Source organism: Dreissena polymorpha, chromosome 9 (assembly GCF_020536995.1).
Source record: "Dreissena polymorpha isolate Duluth1 chromosome 9, UMN_Dpol_1.0, whole genome shotgun sequence".
In the NCBI taxonomy this organism is placed as follows: Eukaryota; Metazoa; Mollusca; class Bivalvia; order Myida; family Dreissenidae; genus Dreissena; species Dreissena polymorpha.
Window position 1 is genome coordinate 96,555,242 of NC_068363.1, and position 18,548 is coordinate 96,573,789.

The following is an 18,548-nucleotide window of genomic DNA, read 5'->3' on the forward strand; positions in this document are numbered from 1 at the left end:
TTCATGAAATATTAATATATGATTGTCTAAATGACTTTAACATTTAAAGATCAACGGACCCGATTAAAAAATCCTGAAATACACCAATACTATGCGAGATTATAACGTTTAAATGCATTTCCATATCATAATTCGATTAAAACCATCGTATTCAGCGAGTATACAGCCGATAACTATGCCGATTTTTCGCACTTCGTGATCGAGTCGACATTTTTGTTTCAACCGGAAGTGACGTATGAGTTAACCACTTGCAACGAGTTCATAACAAAGGAAACGGTATCAGCTTTTGTCTTTTAAAAGTTCGTCATATAACGTGTTTTTATTTTTCATAGTACACATCCACAGGACATCGCATCTTGACTGTTTAAGTATTTAATTATAATTTAATCAGGCAAATATAATTGACACATTGAAAAGATATAATTATTCCCTGAAACTGATCGACGTACGAATGCCAGTCCAAATTTACTAACCGTTCAAGTTCAACACTTCAACAACGTACTAGTTGAAATAAATAATGTTGATTTGAAATGAATAATTCTTACGTAAATGGTCGTGTCATTTAATACTAAATGACCGAGAATAGATGTTTTATTTATTTTGCTAGTATCCTGACATGGCCATTTTGTTGAAACCCGATGTGTTCCCTGCACACGATTTTTTATTTATGGTAAATTGATCTCATTTATGTCGACATTCACTTCAAAGTTTGAATGATCTCATTTCTGTTGTTTTTTAATAAATATTTTTTAATAATAAGTCTTGATTTTATATAAATATGACGCAATTGAATTTTTCTAAACTCTCCACGAGCGAGGTGACTTAATATTATAAATGAGAAATAGCATGTCAAACTTTTACTCTCGATGTTTTTGAAATGGAGAAAACATTCCAACACAACAATATATATGTAGCATACAAGTTTATTGCAACATCTAAAAATATAAATTACCACAGACACAACAACAGAACAACTTGTAACCTGACGACAAGTTTTAGAAAACTGGACGGAATAAGTAAATGAGCTTTACTAGCACAATGTTGCAATACAACTTGTCATGGAGTCATATTAAGTACCTTTAACAAAATGACTTCTAAAACATCTTTTACAGACCAATACTATCACACAAAAAACACTACATGGTCCCAACATTTAAAAATAAAGGTGTTGACATTAACATTTTTATACTAACAGTATAGCACACAATGGGAAAACTATTATTACAGCATATTTGTCAAAATAATACATTCACATTTTTCAAAAAAATAATTGTAGTTGCTATGTTAATTTGAAACAATACGTGATCAGTGCTTCAGCTAGGTTCTAATTTGTCAAAAGGGCACATTCGTAGACATTGTCATATAAAACTTGGGGCATATCATGTTTTCACGTCGAGTCTGCACAGTCTTATCAGGGACACAGGCTAATATGGGACGAGATATTTTGCGCACGCTTTGTCCCATCTTTCCAGCGCGAGGATTTTTTTAATTAATTACAAACATATATGGCACAGGCTAATCTGGGATGACACCTTACGCACGTACACTAAACCCAGCTGGAGCAATACATGACAAATGGCATGCCAAGTTGTTTCCAATTACTGTAATTAATTAAACCTAGAGCGGTGCAACTGCACTGCTTCATTCTTTAAAATTTTCTTCGCAGATGATGCTAATGGTGGTGGAGAGAACAGAATGGAAGAAGATGCCTGCTTAGCAATCCGGGTGCTCTTGAACTGTTGTTTTAATTGCAGCAATTCAACCATGAGCTCTGTGACATAATCTGAAAAAAGCATCAACAATTTATTTTTTACTACTTGGTTAAACTATGCACATTGAACAAATAAATAAAAATACACATATTATGCATAAAAAACAACAACAGTCAACTTAGTCAGTTTCACTGTTAGGTTTTTGTATATTATATATTAGAATGCCAATTTTCTATTTAGCTTAGAAGGACCATTACCATAATTGCAGGCCTCTTTGACAGGTTTCACGACATGGTGTTCCGCCTTGTACTTTGGATACGAAATCCTGTAGCGCTTTTCGCCGTTCTTCTTCTCTGCATGTTTCCTGTGCGCATTAGAAACGGAATGCAGGGCTGCCAGATGCAATCTGGATTACAAAAAATAGCCTTTAATCACAAATTATATCAACAATTACTATTTCATATAACAACAAGGCTTGTCACCATAGGATGACATATGCCCCCTTTTTCCAAATTTGTCTAAACCTAAACGCAAAGTGTTTTTCCACATTTTTCGAAACCTAAACGCAAAGTGTGACGGAATTTCAGACAGACAGTGCGATCACTATATGCCCACCTTCACGGGCATAAAAAGGAACTAAAATCATTTTCACAACTAATGCATATTTATTATGGACATATGCTCATGGGCACTTGATGGTTTATGAACTGCAAATGACAATGTTTATTAGTCAACTAGGATATTAATTTTACTCGAATTAAAGATCATATTTTTGGTTGTTAGAATTTCGGCAACCAATGCCGAATGTAAAAAAACCCAAACCGCATCATAATCAAATGTTGTTCTCATTAAACTTGCACAAATATTTACCAATCGTGTAGGAAATAAACTAATTTTTGCCTTAAAGTTGTAGTTTTATAAATTATTACCACTGGACTATGAAAGACAAAAACAACATGCCTGCGCTAGCTCTTCTGTAGATATTATATTAATCGATCACAATTCATACCTCTGTTTCATTGCTGCGTATGAAAAGCAGACAAATTTTGGCGCAAATTGGCAGACCACCTTGTGTTGAGCCTCCAGCATCGAGGTCTGTTCAGCTGGTGACAGCATGCGAATGTCAGAGAGAAGACGCTTGCTTCCGATGACCAACAGTAATTCCTTGTGCGCCTTCGAGCCTAAAGACAAGTAAAAGTCCAACTTTCATGGCAACACATGTCATTGAACAAAATTTCATAATCATTTCATTTACATTAATCGGATGTTAAATATATAATCCGATAAATGTAAATGAAACAAGGGTTGTTTGTAAAACATGCATGCCCCCCATATGGGCTGTCTGTTGTAGTGGCAGCCATTGTGTGAATACGTTTTTTGTCACTGTGACCTTGACCTTTGACCTAGTGACCTGAAAATCAATAGGGGTCATCTGCGAGTCACGATCAATGTACCTATAAAGTGTCATGATCCTAGGCAAAAGCGTTCTTGAGTTATCATCCGAAAATCATTTAACTATTTCGGGTCACCGTGACCTTGACCTTTGACCTTGTGACCTCAAAATCAATAGGGGTCATCTGCGAGTCATGATCAATCTACCTATGACGTTTCATGATCCTAGGCATATGCGTCCTTGAGTTATCATCCGAAAACCATTTTACTATTTCGGGTCACCATAACCTTGACCTTTGACCTAGTGACCTCAAAATCAATAGGGGTCATCTGCGAGTCGTTATCAATCTACCCATTAAGTTTCATGATCCTAGGCGTATGCGTTCTTGAGTTATCATCCAGAAACCATTTTACTATTTGGGGTCACCGTGACCTTGACCTTTGACCTAGTGCCCTCAAAATCAATAGGGGTCAACTGCAAGTCATGATGTGTTCTAAAAACACTGTATTATGTGAATTGAGAATAAGACATCAAACAGGGAATGGACACCATTTTGGTGATTTTCTCAAACAAAACTATTCATTTCATGATCTACATTTATTTTTGCAATATAGTATTAGTATCTTTAATTAAAGCTTTATACCGGTAAGCAATTTTACATGACTATTTCATTAAAAATGGTTGTTGTTTTTTTTCATTTTAACTGTATTTTAAAACTGTGTCCATGCGCAGCATTATAGCTCATTTCATGAGGATTTGTTTTTTAATTAATAAAAAAATCAAGTTTTGAAGAAATCTATTTAAATGATGCCAGTATTTATGCAAGTATCTGTTTTAAATATAATTTGTCAAACTAAATAAATACAATATATAAAAAAAATATCCCAATTAAAATAATACAGTGTTTAAATTAAAAGAAAGCATAAAGACAAGAGACAAGAATAAAAGTGTAGATTGTTGTTCTTAATTAAAATGTTATTTATATTTTTTGCTGTTGTTCAAAATTAAATTGTTATTTATATTTTTTGCAATTTATTTCCTATTCTATTTATAAATACTGTTCTATCTACTAGTGCAGTATGTTGTATATTCAGTTGTTATGATTACTGCAGTCTGATAATCTGCTTGTTTTATTACTGTCTGTGCCAAATACAATTGATAACAGTAGATCACTGATAACAATACTTGACTTTACAGAAACAAAGAGGACCATCTATTTTATGACACCAGCTTGATATATGGCAGCTGTAGGGTGGTAATACACCACATTCTGCCAACTTGGTGCCTTGTTGGCATGGTGATTTGCAAAAATTCAGCTAGTTTAGTGACCAACTTATTTTGTACAGAAACCACCTAATTGAAGCAACTTTATAAATAAAATATAAAAATGATAACCCGAAAAAAGCCTATTTAATTTTACACATATTATAATGCTGTCATTTATTTTCTACAAGATTTGTAACACAAAATTGTAAAATAAAGTAAACTTTGTATTCATAATAGTAAAACTACACGTTTTTCTTTTTTCCACTTCAGAAATTAATCAAACAACACATCTTTAGTACATTGAATGCTATAATGAAATCTCAAAATGGCTAAAGCCCATAAGGAGCAAAATGAGTTTATTACACTGAAAACTGTTTCCAATGCAATTAATGCATGTAACAATATTAATTTGAAAATATAACATTTATTCAGTCTTAAATTATAAGCCAGACATCCCAGGTCTGGTAAGATTTTATTTGGGCTTCTAGAAATTAATAATTTATATAGTCAGGCTATTGGATTTTTCTCCTGTTTCTAATATAGAACAATGATTTTGGCTAAATATATTACCCTGAAGACTGAAATTGAACTGTTATTTAAATTATCATGGCACTACCAGTAGCCTAAATATCAGGGCTTTTTTTCCTGACTTTGTGAAGCGGCCCTGGCCCCCTTATTTTGTGAAAAAATGAGTCGCGAACTTTTCAAAATTGTGAAAAAATGAGTTGCAATCTTTTCAAAATTGTGACAAATTGAGTCGCGAAACTTTTCAAAATTGTGAAAAATTGAGTCGCGAACTTCTTAAAATTGTGAAAAACCGAGTCGTGAAATTATTAAAATTGTGAAAAATGGCCCATTTTGTAAAAATTCACGGCCATGTTAGGTTTGTGAATTGTCCTTTTCAAAATTGTGAAATGTCCTTCCACGGCCACTCATAAAGAAGGAAAAAAAGCCCTGAGCTACTAAGTACTAGAATCAGTTGCTGTTCAATTTATGAAAACACAAAAAAATCAAGATGCATTTTATGATTCACACTACATGAAGAATAAATGGTATATAAGTAATAAAACACCTGTCGGCTACTAATTCAAATTTCTTTTTTATTCTTTTAACAGTTAAATGGCACACTATTTCTAACTTATCATCTCTTTTTTATCCCCACGCTTTTTGAAAAAAAGGTGGGGATATTGTGGTTATCTCCGCCGTCCGTCCGTCTGTCTGTCCGTCCGTCCTGGCCACTATCTCCTCCTACACTAAAAGCACTAGAACCTTGAAACTTACACACATGGTAGCTATGAGCATATGTGCGACCCTGCACTATTTGGAATTTTGATCTGACCCCTGGGTCAAAAGTTATAGCGGTTGGGGTGGGGCCGCGTCAGAAATTATCACTCATTTTTTTAGGTTATTTTACATTTACTTCTTTATTTCTAAACCGATTCACTTCAAATTGATACTGGACCTCTCTTATGACAATACGGTCAATCTCAACCATGCATGGCCCCATTCCCAACCCTGGGGCGCCCCGCCCACGTAGGCCACACCCACCAAAAATTTCCATTTACTATAATTTTTTCATTTCTACACGGATTCACTTCAAATTGATACTGAACTTTTGTTATGACATTAGGGTCAATCTCAACTATGCATGGCCCCAATCCCAACCCTGGGGCGCCCGCCCACATAGGCCACACCCACCAAAAAATTCCATTTACTATAATTTTTTCATTTCTACACGGATTCACTTCAAATTGATACTGAACTTCTCTTATGACATTAGGGTCAATCTCAACTATGCATGGCCCCATAACCAACCCTGGGGCCCCGCCCACATAGACCACACCCACCCAAAATTGCCTTTACTATAATTTCTTCATTTCTACACCGATTCACTTCAAATTGATATTGAACTTCTCTTATGACAATACAGTCAATCTCAACTATGCATGGCCCCATTACCAACCCTGGGGCGCCCCGCCCACATAGACCACACCCACCCAAAATTGCCTTTTACTATAATTTCTTCATTTCTACACCGATTCACTTCAAATTGATACTGAACCTCTCTTATGACAATACGGTCAATCTCAACTATGCATGGCCCCATTACCAACCCTGGGGCCCCGCCCACATAGACCACACCCGCCCAAAATTGCCTTTTACTATAATTTCTTCATTTCTACACCGATTCACTTCAAATTGATACTGAACTTCTCTTATGACAATACGGTCAATCTCAACTATGCATGGCACAATTACCAACCCTGGGGCGCCCTGCCCACATATGTCACACCCACCCAAAATTGCCTTTTACTATAACTTCTTCATTTCTACACCAATTCACTTCTAATTGATGATGAACTTCTCTTATGACAATACGGTCAATCTCAGCTATGCATGGCCCCATTACCAACCCTGGGGCACACCTAGGTCAAACATTCGGTGTGGGGATACGCGTCGGCCTCTGCCGCGCCATTTCTAGTCTAAACCAGCATTAATACATTATTGGAAGTCTGAATGTATTTACTAAAAAGTCCTTGCGTTTTCACATTTTAAACAATAAAAAGATAAGCAACACATTATTAATTGAATTTTTGGTAAATAGGTAGAAAATATGGCTTGTCAGCAACTGCTTTACATTAGAACTTGAGCTAAATTAACCGTGGTGGAAAACAGTAAGAGGTCACGGTGGTGTAGTGGATGCGGTGTCCGTCTAGCGATCGGGAGTTCCTGGGTTCGCTCCCTACTCAGGGAGCTTTCTCATTATCTCCTCCATAGACACCAAGTACTGGTTCTTCCCAGGAAATGGACTCAACAGTGTCCACTGCTTGAAATGCTAATTGTGTCGACTAGCAGTATATTTAGATAGATACACATTTGTATTAAGATCGAAATGTGTCGATTTCAAACTGATGCCTGTCAAAACACTTACAATAAATAATTAGATCTTGCCGTACTGCCAAAGTCAGTTTGGTTACTAGCTGCCAACTATTCTAACTACATACAATGATTTTTAATTCAAAAGTATTTTTTACATTGTCAGTGTTTGAGCTTTTTGAAATAACATAGAACTTGTGGTATTAAGATGCATATCTGATCATTGACCTTATTAATTAAGTTCTTACCGTTTTGCGATTTCTCTTGGCAAAAGCACCATAGTTGTCACGTTTCCGTTTGGGGGCTCCTAACTCGTCTGGCCTTAGGGCTTTCGGCTGTAATACCTTGAAGTTGTCCGTGTCAGGGAACAAAGTTGGCACTGCATCAGGATGCAGCGACAGTCTCATCCCAAAGCCCGCACTCGCCATCACACTCGGGGGGGGGGGGGGTAGCTGAAATAATTCGCGTTCAGAATAAATCTGAACGCTGAAACTCCGGTCTGCAAAAACCATAACGAAAAATAAATACAATATCAATATGCTTAAAATTGCAAAATAACATTAACAACTCATAAAGTTTTAGTTAATTAGTCCATTTTTACCTCAAATAGCGTCGATTTGAAGTTAAAAGGCATAATTTGTTTCAGTTAAACTTCTGCTTAAATCGCAATACAATTGACCTTTCGACAGCGAGAGTGAAGCCACGCCCCCCGATTTCAAGGGAGGTCACTCCGCCGAAGTCCGTCATAAAACTGGCTACGCGAATCGGTACGTTGGAAGATATTCACAAAGATTTCGGTCCAAATTACATGAAATGTTTCTATTGCTATCATGTTTTATTTAAAATGTGTTAAATGTATAAATGTATTAAATAGGTGTTTAGCTCCCCTCAAAGATATAGTACCAGAAAGGCCGTTTACAAAAAAGGCTTCCCAAAAAGTCCGCATCAGTGAACCAAAAACGCCTCATGGTATACCAGAAAGGCCATACAATATTTTTATTATCATTGAATAGTTATGCTGAATATAATTATCATATCTATGAAATAGTCATAACTTTTTTGTAAGTCTACTTAAAAGTCGTTAATCTATAGTCAAAGTCGGCCAATTATCGCAAATTATCACATACAGTATGCATTGTCGTTTGTCACAATACTTTTCATTGAGTAATAGATGTTTCAGTTTTTTAATTAAAAGCCGTTAATTTTGCAACCGATGGCAATATTGCAAATGTGGCAAAGGTAAGTAAATTTATTATATAAGAAGACAAAGAACGTTATATTGAAATCCGATATAACACATATCTATAATGCGTTTGGTCAAAATGACCCATGAGCATTGTTATAATCGTGTAACATAGTCAATGTCGTCAAAAAAGTAACATACACAATATATTATTAATTTCCTCTTAAACTATTTTTTGCAATGTTTAAAATATAAGAAGTTGAAAGAATTTTCATGTACAAAAAAAACTCGCTAATCAGACTGGCTATCAAAGTGTCAAGGGTCATTCACAGTTTGCGGCATCTGTTTTGATAACGGATTAGTAGAAAGCCCACATATGGTGTAAAATGACATTTATTGGCAACTATTGATAATTACATGCGCATTTTAAAATAGTTTCTTAACTTTTAACGATATACAACTAGCTACATTAAATTCGGAAGATTTAAACCGAAAGAAATAAAAATGCTCTATTTTATGTGATATTATTAAAAATTATAACTGATTGTCTTTATTATTACGCATTTCATTAGCATTAATAATCTAGTTAGCAAAGTTTAGAATATTTTTTTATTAGCCGACTGCATTAGAATGTCAAATTTATTTAACGTTAGCCACCTTTGAAAATATGGTTTTAAATGTTCCTTTCTAATTTCTCTATATAGAGGAAAAACAAGTAAAAAGTGATACTCGTTTTCTATAGCGTGTCCGGTGCAAAACTTACATATTCTATTTTCGCGTAGTATCTTATTATGACGACCTTAGAACAAACGTCGAGGTGTTTTGCTTTCGGGCGATAGCTTAATATGTTGAGATTAAGCTGTTCGTTGAGACGACTACAAAGACGAATCCAACGTTTGCATTTTTTAAGATTAGTACCCGGTTAATGGAACGGAAAAAACGTAGTTCCATCTTTTAACCGTTCTGGATACATTGTGTCTGAATAACAAGTGCCATAACAGCACCTTTTAACCATTTTCTTTGTTTAAAACACAGCATTACGTATAAGCTTATGTGACGAACAACGGCGAGTTTGACGGACAAAATGGCGGATAGAAACGGGCCTAATCTATGCAGTAATCTGATTGGTTAATAAGCCTGTCAATCAATCGGCTGTCGAAAGGTCAATCACTGACCTCTCGCCATGTTATGAAATATTTAAATATCAACCAATCAGAAGAAGGCATTACGGTGTAATAGGCTGCGTTATCGATTAAAATCTACCTGCCGTATACAGCGGGCACAGCGATTGGAATTGAAAATGTGAGTAGTGTGTTGATTTAAATTGGTCAGGCGTGCAAAATTGAAAGAGTCAATACATAATTCTTACGGAACATTATTGAGAAATGAATTATCTACACAGGTATGTAAATATTATTGCAATCCGTTGATATTAACTGTCTGATATCGGGGCTTGAATGTTGCGCACCAAATTCCTTGCGCATCAATATAGACAAAGAAGGAAAACTCTCGCTATTAAAAAGATAGAGTGGACTATTGACGCCAAGAGTCTGCCAAAGCAAAAATCATCAAAAGACTCTTAGGCGGCAATTTATATTGACTAGGGGGGGGGGGGGGGGGGTGGACAAAGCACTTATCCTCAAAATGTTTTATGCAGAGTTTTGCATATTTGCTTGGCGTAAAGTCCACCACCTTTCCGTCGATAATCCTTCGTGAATTCACGGCTAGAATCCATTTCCGCTTAATACTTTCGTCCTTTGAGAAGCCGAAGAATCCTTTCTTCTCCGTTTGCTTTTCAGAACGAGCATTGCAGCCAAACGCTGCACAATGAACCATCTTATAAATCAGTGAATCCTCAATGTCATGTAGAAGTTCGACTCGTAATCAACACAAAAGAGATTATAAATTAAGTATATGCAAGTGAATGATCAACACAGTCTTGTAATCCTTGAAGGTTTGAGGGAAATTTGCATGCTTCAGTGCATACTGTACATAACATGGGAATATTCGTCATGCGCAGTGGTGCACACATACGTCATCGGGGTAAAATTGCGGCGGAAATTGCCGAACGCGTTACGGAAATTCCCGATCATCAAAATCATCGTTTTTTTAGCTCTAACTTTTTTTTTTAATTTTATTTTTTTACTTTGTTGTTATAATATGGTATTACTTTATAAAATATGAACAGTTAAGCAGATTTCTTCTGTTGACCTTTAAGGCCAGCTTCATGCAAATCTGTTGAAGGGTATATGAGGTATGGAATAAACATGACAACAGAGGCTGAAACCTTTGACTTCGAACTTAGACCATGACCTTAAGCCAGCATGACTGCCTCATGCCTTATGCAATAAGACTCAATGAACTTAATATTTGAGGCAAGTTTAATACAAATCTGTCAAATGGTATATGAGATATGCAGCAAACATGAAAATGTTATTTACAGACTGACGGACATACTGATTTACAGTGTCTGCCAGACTTGTTGACTTAAAGCAGTAAAATACTATGCAAAGTTACCGGTAATTAAAAAAATTATTTGTTATGGAAATAAAAATAGTTTTACCTTTTTTTTCTAATATCTTAAATAGAATGTACAAATGTGCACGAATATTTTATTATTTTTTAATTTATTTTTCATTACAAACATTATGGTAAGCTCTTTAATCAGTTACTCAATTCTGTTCTTTTATACATGTAAAAAAACAAAACATACATTTTTGTCACTTGATTTTTCAAACTGAGAAGGCAAAAGTCTCCTTTTCAATAACAGGACTTCATCTGTAAACATAAATACATCTTATTTAAAATACGATCAAAGTTGATAAAAACACAACTTAGAACATTATCAAAAATGCATTGGCCAAAAATTAAAATTAAGGTCAGATGTATATAAATGTACTGAAATACATCATTGATATCAAGATTGGCTTCAAATTCAAACTGCATGTGCATGTATGGTTAAATTTATCATTCAAATTATAAGAGTACCATAATCATACATTAATTCATGTTACATTAAGTTAATCGTGATAATTGGGAATAGTTTTTCTATTCTGGTCTGTTACATTTTAGTACAATTCATTCACAATAATCATCTATTACTAAATTTGAGTACTAAAAAAACTATTGAAACAATAAATACACAAATGCGGACATTCTCAAAAATATCTGGTATTGTGGACTTTGTTAACTTAGTTTTAAGGACCTGACTGGGAATTATAGTATTGAAATAATGATAATTGGTCACTGAAAACAAAAACTACACTAAAATTAAACACAGTATTCTAGAGAAAAAATATTTAAAAACATAACAATTTCTTAATTGAAAAATATACACTGGTCTGCAAATTGCTATTTAAACAAATGTTTTCAGAAACTGATTAAGTGTGACTATAACTGAAGAATGTCTATCAATAATCTTGTTAGGAATCAATGAAGAACCTTACAACAACACAACACATATGTATGCTATTAATTACATAAATTATTATTCAACATACACAGTTTAAAAAGCACAAAGCAATTATCAGAATTTAGAAACTTTAAATTACAAAATATTTGTGGTCGTGAAAATATTACAACTCAGAATTTAAATACAACGGTCAACAAACTGGCAAACAAAGATATATATATACAGTGGAACCCCTCTAAACTGGACAACCCCAGGATCGAGAGAAATTCCAGTTTAGAGAGGATTCCGATTTAGAGGTAAATTGACTATTTTACTTTCAGAAGGTCAATTACATAGCCTAGTGTGGAAAAGCACACTTTCATCAAATGTATATAGTTTATTAATATATAACATTCATTCATATTGCATCACATAAGACCAACACATGTCACTAAATCTGTTGATTCGAAAGCAATATCAGTCACAATATAGATCACACAGTGCACCCTGAAAAACAAACAATGTTATATGCATGGTGTTATATGCTAGGTGAATTTAGTTCTTTTTCACACTGAAAAACATGTTTTCAAACATCTCCCACGCATGATAGTCTTCCCAACCTTGTCGATCAGGTTGATTTTGTCTTCTAGAGACAATTCCATGCACCTTCGCTTGGAAGGAGGTTTGGACAATTTTAGTCTTAGTTATCTTAATTTGAAATTGCAAAAAAAAAAAAAAAAAAAAGAATATCTAAATGCAACTGCTTCAAGAACGCTGCAAATCACCATTTGATGACACTAAATTAGCAATTTTAATAAACCATTCAAAACAAGGGCTGTTTGTAAAACATGCATGCCCCCCTATATGGGCTATAAGTTGTAGTAGCAGCCATTGTGTGAATACGTTTTTTGTCACTGTGAACGGTGGTGGTGGTGGTGTGGTTGTATTGGTGGTGGTGGTGGTGGTGTTTGTGGTGGTGGTTGTGGTGGTGGTGGTGGTTATGGTGTAGTAGTAGTAGTAGTAGTAGTAGTAGTAGTAGTAGTAGTAGTAGTAGTAGTAGAGTAGTAGTAGTAGTAGTAGTAGTAGTAGTCGTAGTAGTAGTAGTAGTAGTAGTAGTAGTAATAGTAGTAGTAGTAGTAGTAGTAGTAGTAGTAGTAGTAGTAGTAGTAGTAGTAGTAGAAGTAGTAGAAGTAGTAGTAGTAGCAGCAGCAGCAGCAGCAGCAGTAGTAGTAGTAGTAGTAGTAGTAGTATGCATTACAAAAATGCAGTTAGCCTTACATTTGGTAAAATTTTAATATATTACAAGGGAGGCAAATGCAGTAACAATAAATTTTAACTTAATGCATTTGTTTCCCCTGTATATAACAAAGATATAATAGTGTATTACCTCCCCTGTCCTGCTTATATTTATATTAATCAACAAAATTAAACATTAACACAATATTTAATATACAAAATATACAAAAAAATCTCATATTCTGATAATATTTTTACTGATCCACTGTATTTTACTAAAAGGATGATGTTTCATTGGACTGATAATTATAGATTTAGGATTACAGACCAGTTGCTTCAGTAATATTGTTCAGAGTGTGCCCTGTTGGCCACGTATGCATTCTTGAGTTATCATTCAAAAACCATTTTACTATTTTGAGTCACAGTGACCTTGACCTTTGACCTAGTGACCTCAAAATCAATAGGGGTCATCTGCGAGTCATGATCAATGTACCTATGAAGTTTCATGATCCTAGGCCCAAGCGTTCTTGAGTTATCGTATGACAACCACCTGGTGGACGGACCGACCGACAGACCGACATGAGCAAAGCAATATACCCCCTCTTCTTCATAGGGGGGCATAATTAAATAGCATTAAGCTAATTAAAATATAGCATAAAAACAAAACACATTAAAGAACACATTAAAGAACCCCGTGTTTGTTATCAATAATTATAATCAGTATTATTACTTCTATTGATCGATATGTATATAACAGGCCAAGTGTCTTTAAATTGTTTTGCGATTTTTACAGTTTGCAAAATTTTCGACCACCTTTGTTAATTTTTTGCGTCTTAAATTCGCTATTCACACGTATTTGACTCTAGGTATGAGGTGTAATAAACCAGTCCTTACCAGTTTGAAGAGGTACAATTGCGCATGGAATGACCCAATTTTGATCCATAGAATGACCATTATTCGGAATTGAGGGGATGCCTGTCTTGAGGAGATATTTTACGCATGGTTTTATAGGGGAAAAAATGGGACCGGACAATTTTCCCGGTTTAGAGAGGATTCTGGTATAGAGAGGATCCGGTGTAGAGGGTTTCCACTGTATATACATTAGTAAATCATTGAAAAAGCACTTTTAAATATCAATTTGATAAGAAATAAAATGTTTATACCTACAACAATAAGAATCAGGTCGCCGTGGTGTACTGGATATGGTTTCCGCCTAGCGACCAGGTCATGGGTTCGATCCCCACCGTGGCAGCGTTCTTTAGATCTCCCATAAGACACCAAGTACTGGTTCTAGGCCCAGGAAACGGACTCGAGAGCGTTTATATAAGCCTTAGGCTTTCGATGCAATCGAGCTAAAATAAATAGGTTTAAACTAACAATCAGAAAGTGTTTACATTTGGTTTGTTTAACTGGTCAAACCTGAAAAGGACTATTTATATATATACATGTATTTACTCCCATAGGAGGAAATTTTCAGGTTCGCATATGTGCAGTAACATGTAATGAATTTTAACAAAATTATGTCACTTTTCTGCTGGTATTTTGTTTCAGCTCGCTTTTTCTTTTCAGGTTAAGTTCTATGAAATGAATAAACTTTTCCTTTGGAATTACTTCCCCAACATTTATAGGACATGCAACATTCAATGGGCCTGTCTTACAATCGTTAATGAGGTCAGACGGTCCAGTTAGTCTTATTTATAAGACGCACAAAGAATTTAGAGATACTTTTTATATGGGCTAAATTCTTTGGAACGTCTTATCCGCGAAGGACCAATTACCTGGTGGAAACCAGAAAGTTTAAATGTTCATCAATTTGAGTAAAATTGCAAAATAACATTACCAACTCATAAAGTTTTAGTTCAGAAGTCCATTTTTACCTCAAATATTCTCAAATTGAAGTTAGAAAGGCATAAATTCTTCAGTTAAACTTCTGCTTAAATCGCAATAAAATCACTGTCCTCTTGCCATGCTATGAAACAGTTTGAAATATGACCCATTCAGAAGAAGGCATTATGGTGTAACATGTACGCGTAAATTTTATTTAACATGAGCTTTTAACACAGACTTTTACCTAAGTAGATCTAGTATGGTCATCTAAATTTGTCCATTTAATAAGCATATGTTCAAAACAGGTATGGTGCAGTTTCTATTCACTCTTCCTAGTTTCAGCATCTTTTTATGCATGTCTTTTTCACACCTCTGTCTGTGTTGTTGTATGTACTTTCTGTACATTCTACGCTACATAGGACCGACGGTATACTGTACAATCTGTATCACTATTATTTATGTACCGTATACAAATAAAAGATGCTATTTATTTCAGAACTTGCAAATTTTTAATTGTCACTTAAGAAAAAACAACAATGCTCAATTAATCCAGAAAAGTACTGGTATAATAACATCGCTTTACTATATAACGCTCTGTGCTCACAACAGACGAATGCAAACTGTGTTTTCCACCATTTATTCTTCACATTTAAACCACATGGTTTACATCAAGGCTGTGTTATCGATAAATATCTACACAGCGAGCGAATCGAGAGATATTGAACATTTGAATAGTGGTTGGGTTTAAATTGCACAGGCATGCAAAATTCAAAGTATCATAACATAATTTTAAGGAACATTATCGAGAAATTAATTATCTGCACATGTATGTAAATATAATTGCAATCTGTTGATATTAACTGTCCGATATTGGGGCTTGAATGTTGCGCACAAAATACTTGCGCAACAATATAGGCAAAGAAGGAAAACTTTCCACCATTGTTTTGGTCTTTCCCCCATTGTACGCTCCAAATATTACCAATATAAAAAGTAGCTTAATATTTTAGAGCGTCAACAAGTTGGACTAACGGTCCAGTACTTTTTTCATAAGTTCATAATTAAGTTTCTCAATAAGGCAATGGCCATTCAATAGTAGCTAAATATTTCCTGAGCATCTTACAGTGCAGTAGAGTTTCCTACGAGTACTTTGGTTTCACCCCTCAGCACTAGATCACAAACAATTTTAATGTCTTTTAGTAATTAATGACTGAATAGCTGGAAAATGCAGCTATAATGCAAAAAATTTGCAAACTTGTGTGACTCAAGTCAGAAAAATAGGTAGATGTTATAAAACACTTTTTTCTCGCAAGGGGGGGGGTACATAAAGCAGCTTCTGGCTCGGCAAGAGCTCATTAACTTCATAATACACACATAATCTAATAGATTATGCTTCTCTACCAGTGTTTACCATTATCTTGTACACCCTGTTCCAATAGTGTCTTTTCATCCTCCAGCGATTTGCAAGTTCTGACTAAAATAATTTTGTAGTAAAGTGACTCTTTAAGACTGCTTGCAGAATCTGTTAAAATATTTCTAAGTGCAGCTACTTTCAAGTTGTCAACCGTGGCTTCTGGCAAAAAACTAAGAAATAAATCGGATCCATCTGGGCATGAAATCCTAATTTTCATTCCAGACGAAGGAAAAATGTTTGTATCGGAGACAAACATGGTTAGTTTTCATTACACAGAAAATGTATTGCCTGTCAAAATTCTTCAAGTCACTGGACGCTTGGAAACGTCAATCCGTGTCGTTGAAATGCTTGAAGCGGGTATGGTAAAAAAAAGCGCAAATATAACGTCATCATCACTCGAACGCTGTCGGCGTTGGACACACATAGGCGCATTTTCTGTCGACGCATACATTAATAATTACAAAACACATAAACGCAGTCATACATTTAATCAGCATACAGATACATCACTCCGCATGAACCGCATAAACACGTTCTTATCAAAATACTGACTATACACTCATTACCTAGTTGCAAGAATTCAACTCCCAAATACAGACCCTCAGGGTCGCTGTACTTTTGCAGTCATAATAGCGCAAAGCATTAAAAAAACATAATATTATCATAGGAATTAAATAATCCGATGACCAGGAACACACTTATTGCTGAAAAGATAAAAGGTATAAAGCAAACTAGATACTATATTATTGTTTCAATTACAAAAGATGTCAGATCAAAATTATTTCAAATTTGTATTCCATAGCTTATAAACAACTCTAAAATGTTTTAAAATGTGGGATAGCACATATACATGGATACAAAAAAAATAATGGTGTCTTCTGTAGGCCAATTATATGTGTTGTATATTTTAGTTTCGATTCTATAGTGCATAGATCCGAGTTTCATCACGGATCTTACGAACATGTTTGTATAGGTCGCTGGTTTCATCAACCCGGTGTGCATTCGGAAGTTTGTTTTACAAATTTGAGGTGATCCGACGCAGAAAACATTTACACACTTTCTGGCAATAGATTAAATTAGGTAGTAGTAGTTCACTAACTGTGTATTAAGTCGTGAGCTTCGGGGTACCGAAATAGTCAGATTAAATTGTATGACAATCATTACAGTGATTGCGTTTGTTTTTGATTAATTGAATGTACAAGCAAAATGCTATCTCGCTATAATTTGTGATTTAATTTTTAAAGTTCTTTCGGGACCTTTATTCCACAACCTTCGCTTTTATTAAAGACTATCCTTTCAGCGTTTAAATCCAATACATCTAGCATTCATTCTTATAATTTATAAAAGAGACATTTTTTGCTTGTTCAGCTAATATAAGTACAAATTGCACAAGGCGAGCAGTTGTGATCACTTAATGTCCGGCATCAATCGATGTGCGGTGCTTTGAATGTTTATCTTATCGTTTTCTAAGCCGAGATCAAATCTGGGTCAAATGCGTACCAAAACAAAGGCGCCAGGTCGAATCTTATAAAAACGTAGTTACAGCTTTATCAAGGCCACATGTAGCGGATCCGTGGTCTAGTGGTAACACACTGGCTTCACAATCCAGAGATCGCTGGTTCGATCCCCCGCTGCACCTAACCTACTAACTCGTCTTTCGCATGAGACGTTAAACCGAGGTGCAGTGTACTAGGTGCTATACACCGGGCACTAAAAGACCCAGGGTCACCTCTGGAACGGGGTGTCTCCTGTATCTTGCACTATCCCCCGTAACCAACTAACACGTCTTTCTGGGGCGATGACCATATGGGAGACAATCCCAGTGCACTTGATAAAAAAAAACAAAAAAAACATCAAGGCCACATTGTATTCTTGATGATACATTGTTAGAATATCAATATTGACAATAACTTGGGCAAGCTAGTCTAAGAGACTTGGGGAAGGGAGACGGGTGTTTCACACAATATTTCTTCTTGTGCTGGTGATCATTTGTAGTAAGTTATTTCTGAGACAGGAATTTTCAAGCTGTTTTATGGCAAAATTTGGCCTTTGATCTGTGTGACCTTGACCTCTGTAGAAGGGGGATGGGTGTTACATGTGATGCATCACGTGGTCTTTTGGTGGTTTACATGTGTGCCAAGTTATATCAAGATCTATCAATAAACTTTAAAGTTATGGCAGAGATAGGAAGCTTCTTATAAACATAAATATAGAGGGAAAGGAAAAACAGACGGACAGACAGAGGGTTTTAT

General features: G+C 35.2%; 2 protein-coding genes across 3 annotated transcripts in view; both read right to left on the minus strand.

Annotated features, from left to right (window-relative positions):
* The window catches only part of LOC127844294 (ubiquitin-associated domain-containing protein 1-like), a 30,869-nt gene extending 14,248 nt beyond the window's left edge, over window positions 1-16,621 (minus strand). The window contains exons 1-2 of the mRNA XM_052374388.1: window positions 16,294-16,621; window positions 11,145-11,209 (exon numbers count right to left, since the gene is read on the minus strand). Of these exons, the coding sequence (XP_052230348.1) occupies window positions 11,145-11,209; window positions 16,294-16,552 (324 nt within the window). The 5' untranslated portion in view covers window positions 16,553-16,621. The remainder of the gene's footprint in view (window positions 1-11,144; window positions 11,210-16,293) is intronic.
* Window positions 908-7,673, minus strand: LOC127844295 (uncharacterized). Of its 2 annotated transcripts, none has more exons than XM_052374389.1 (4): window positions 7,497-7,673; window positions 2,722-2,893; window positions 1,970-2,118; window positions 908-1,783 (listed from the first exon to the last, which is right to left on the minus strand). In XM_052374389.1, the coding sequence occupies exons 2-4, from the start codon at window positions 2,826-2,828 to the stop codon at window positions 1,608-1,610; spliced, it is 432 nt and encodes a 143-aa protein (XP_052230349.1). In that variant the 5' UTR covers window positions 2,829-2,893; window positions 7,497-7,673; the 3' UTR covers window positions 908-1,607. The 2 variants fall into 2 exon arrangements, with proteins under 2 accessions (XP_052230349.1, XP_052230351.1); XM_052374391.1 differs by lacking the exon at window positions 7,497-7,673 and adding an exon at window positions 7,033-7,461.
* Window positions 16,622-18,548: the final 1,927 nt, after the last annotated feature.

Coding starts and splice junctions, on each gene's coding strand:
- LOC127844295 (XM_052374389.1), bottom strand. CDS start 2,828: ATGCTGTCACCAGCTGAACAGACCTCGATGCTGGAGGCTCAACACAAG. Junction 2,119..2,721: donor TACGCAGCAATGAAACAGAG/GTATGAATTGTG, acceptor TTTGTAATCCAG/ATTGCATCTGGCAGCCCTGC. Junction 1,784..1,969: donor CAAAGAGGCCTGCAATTATG/GTAATGGTCCTT, acceptor TGCTTTTTTCAG/ATTATGTCACAGAGCTCATG.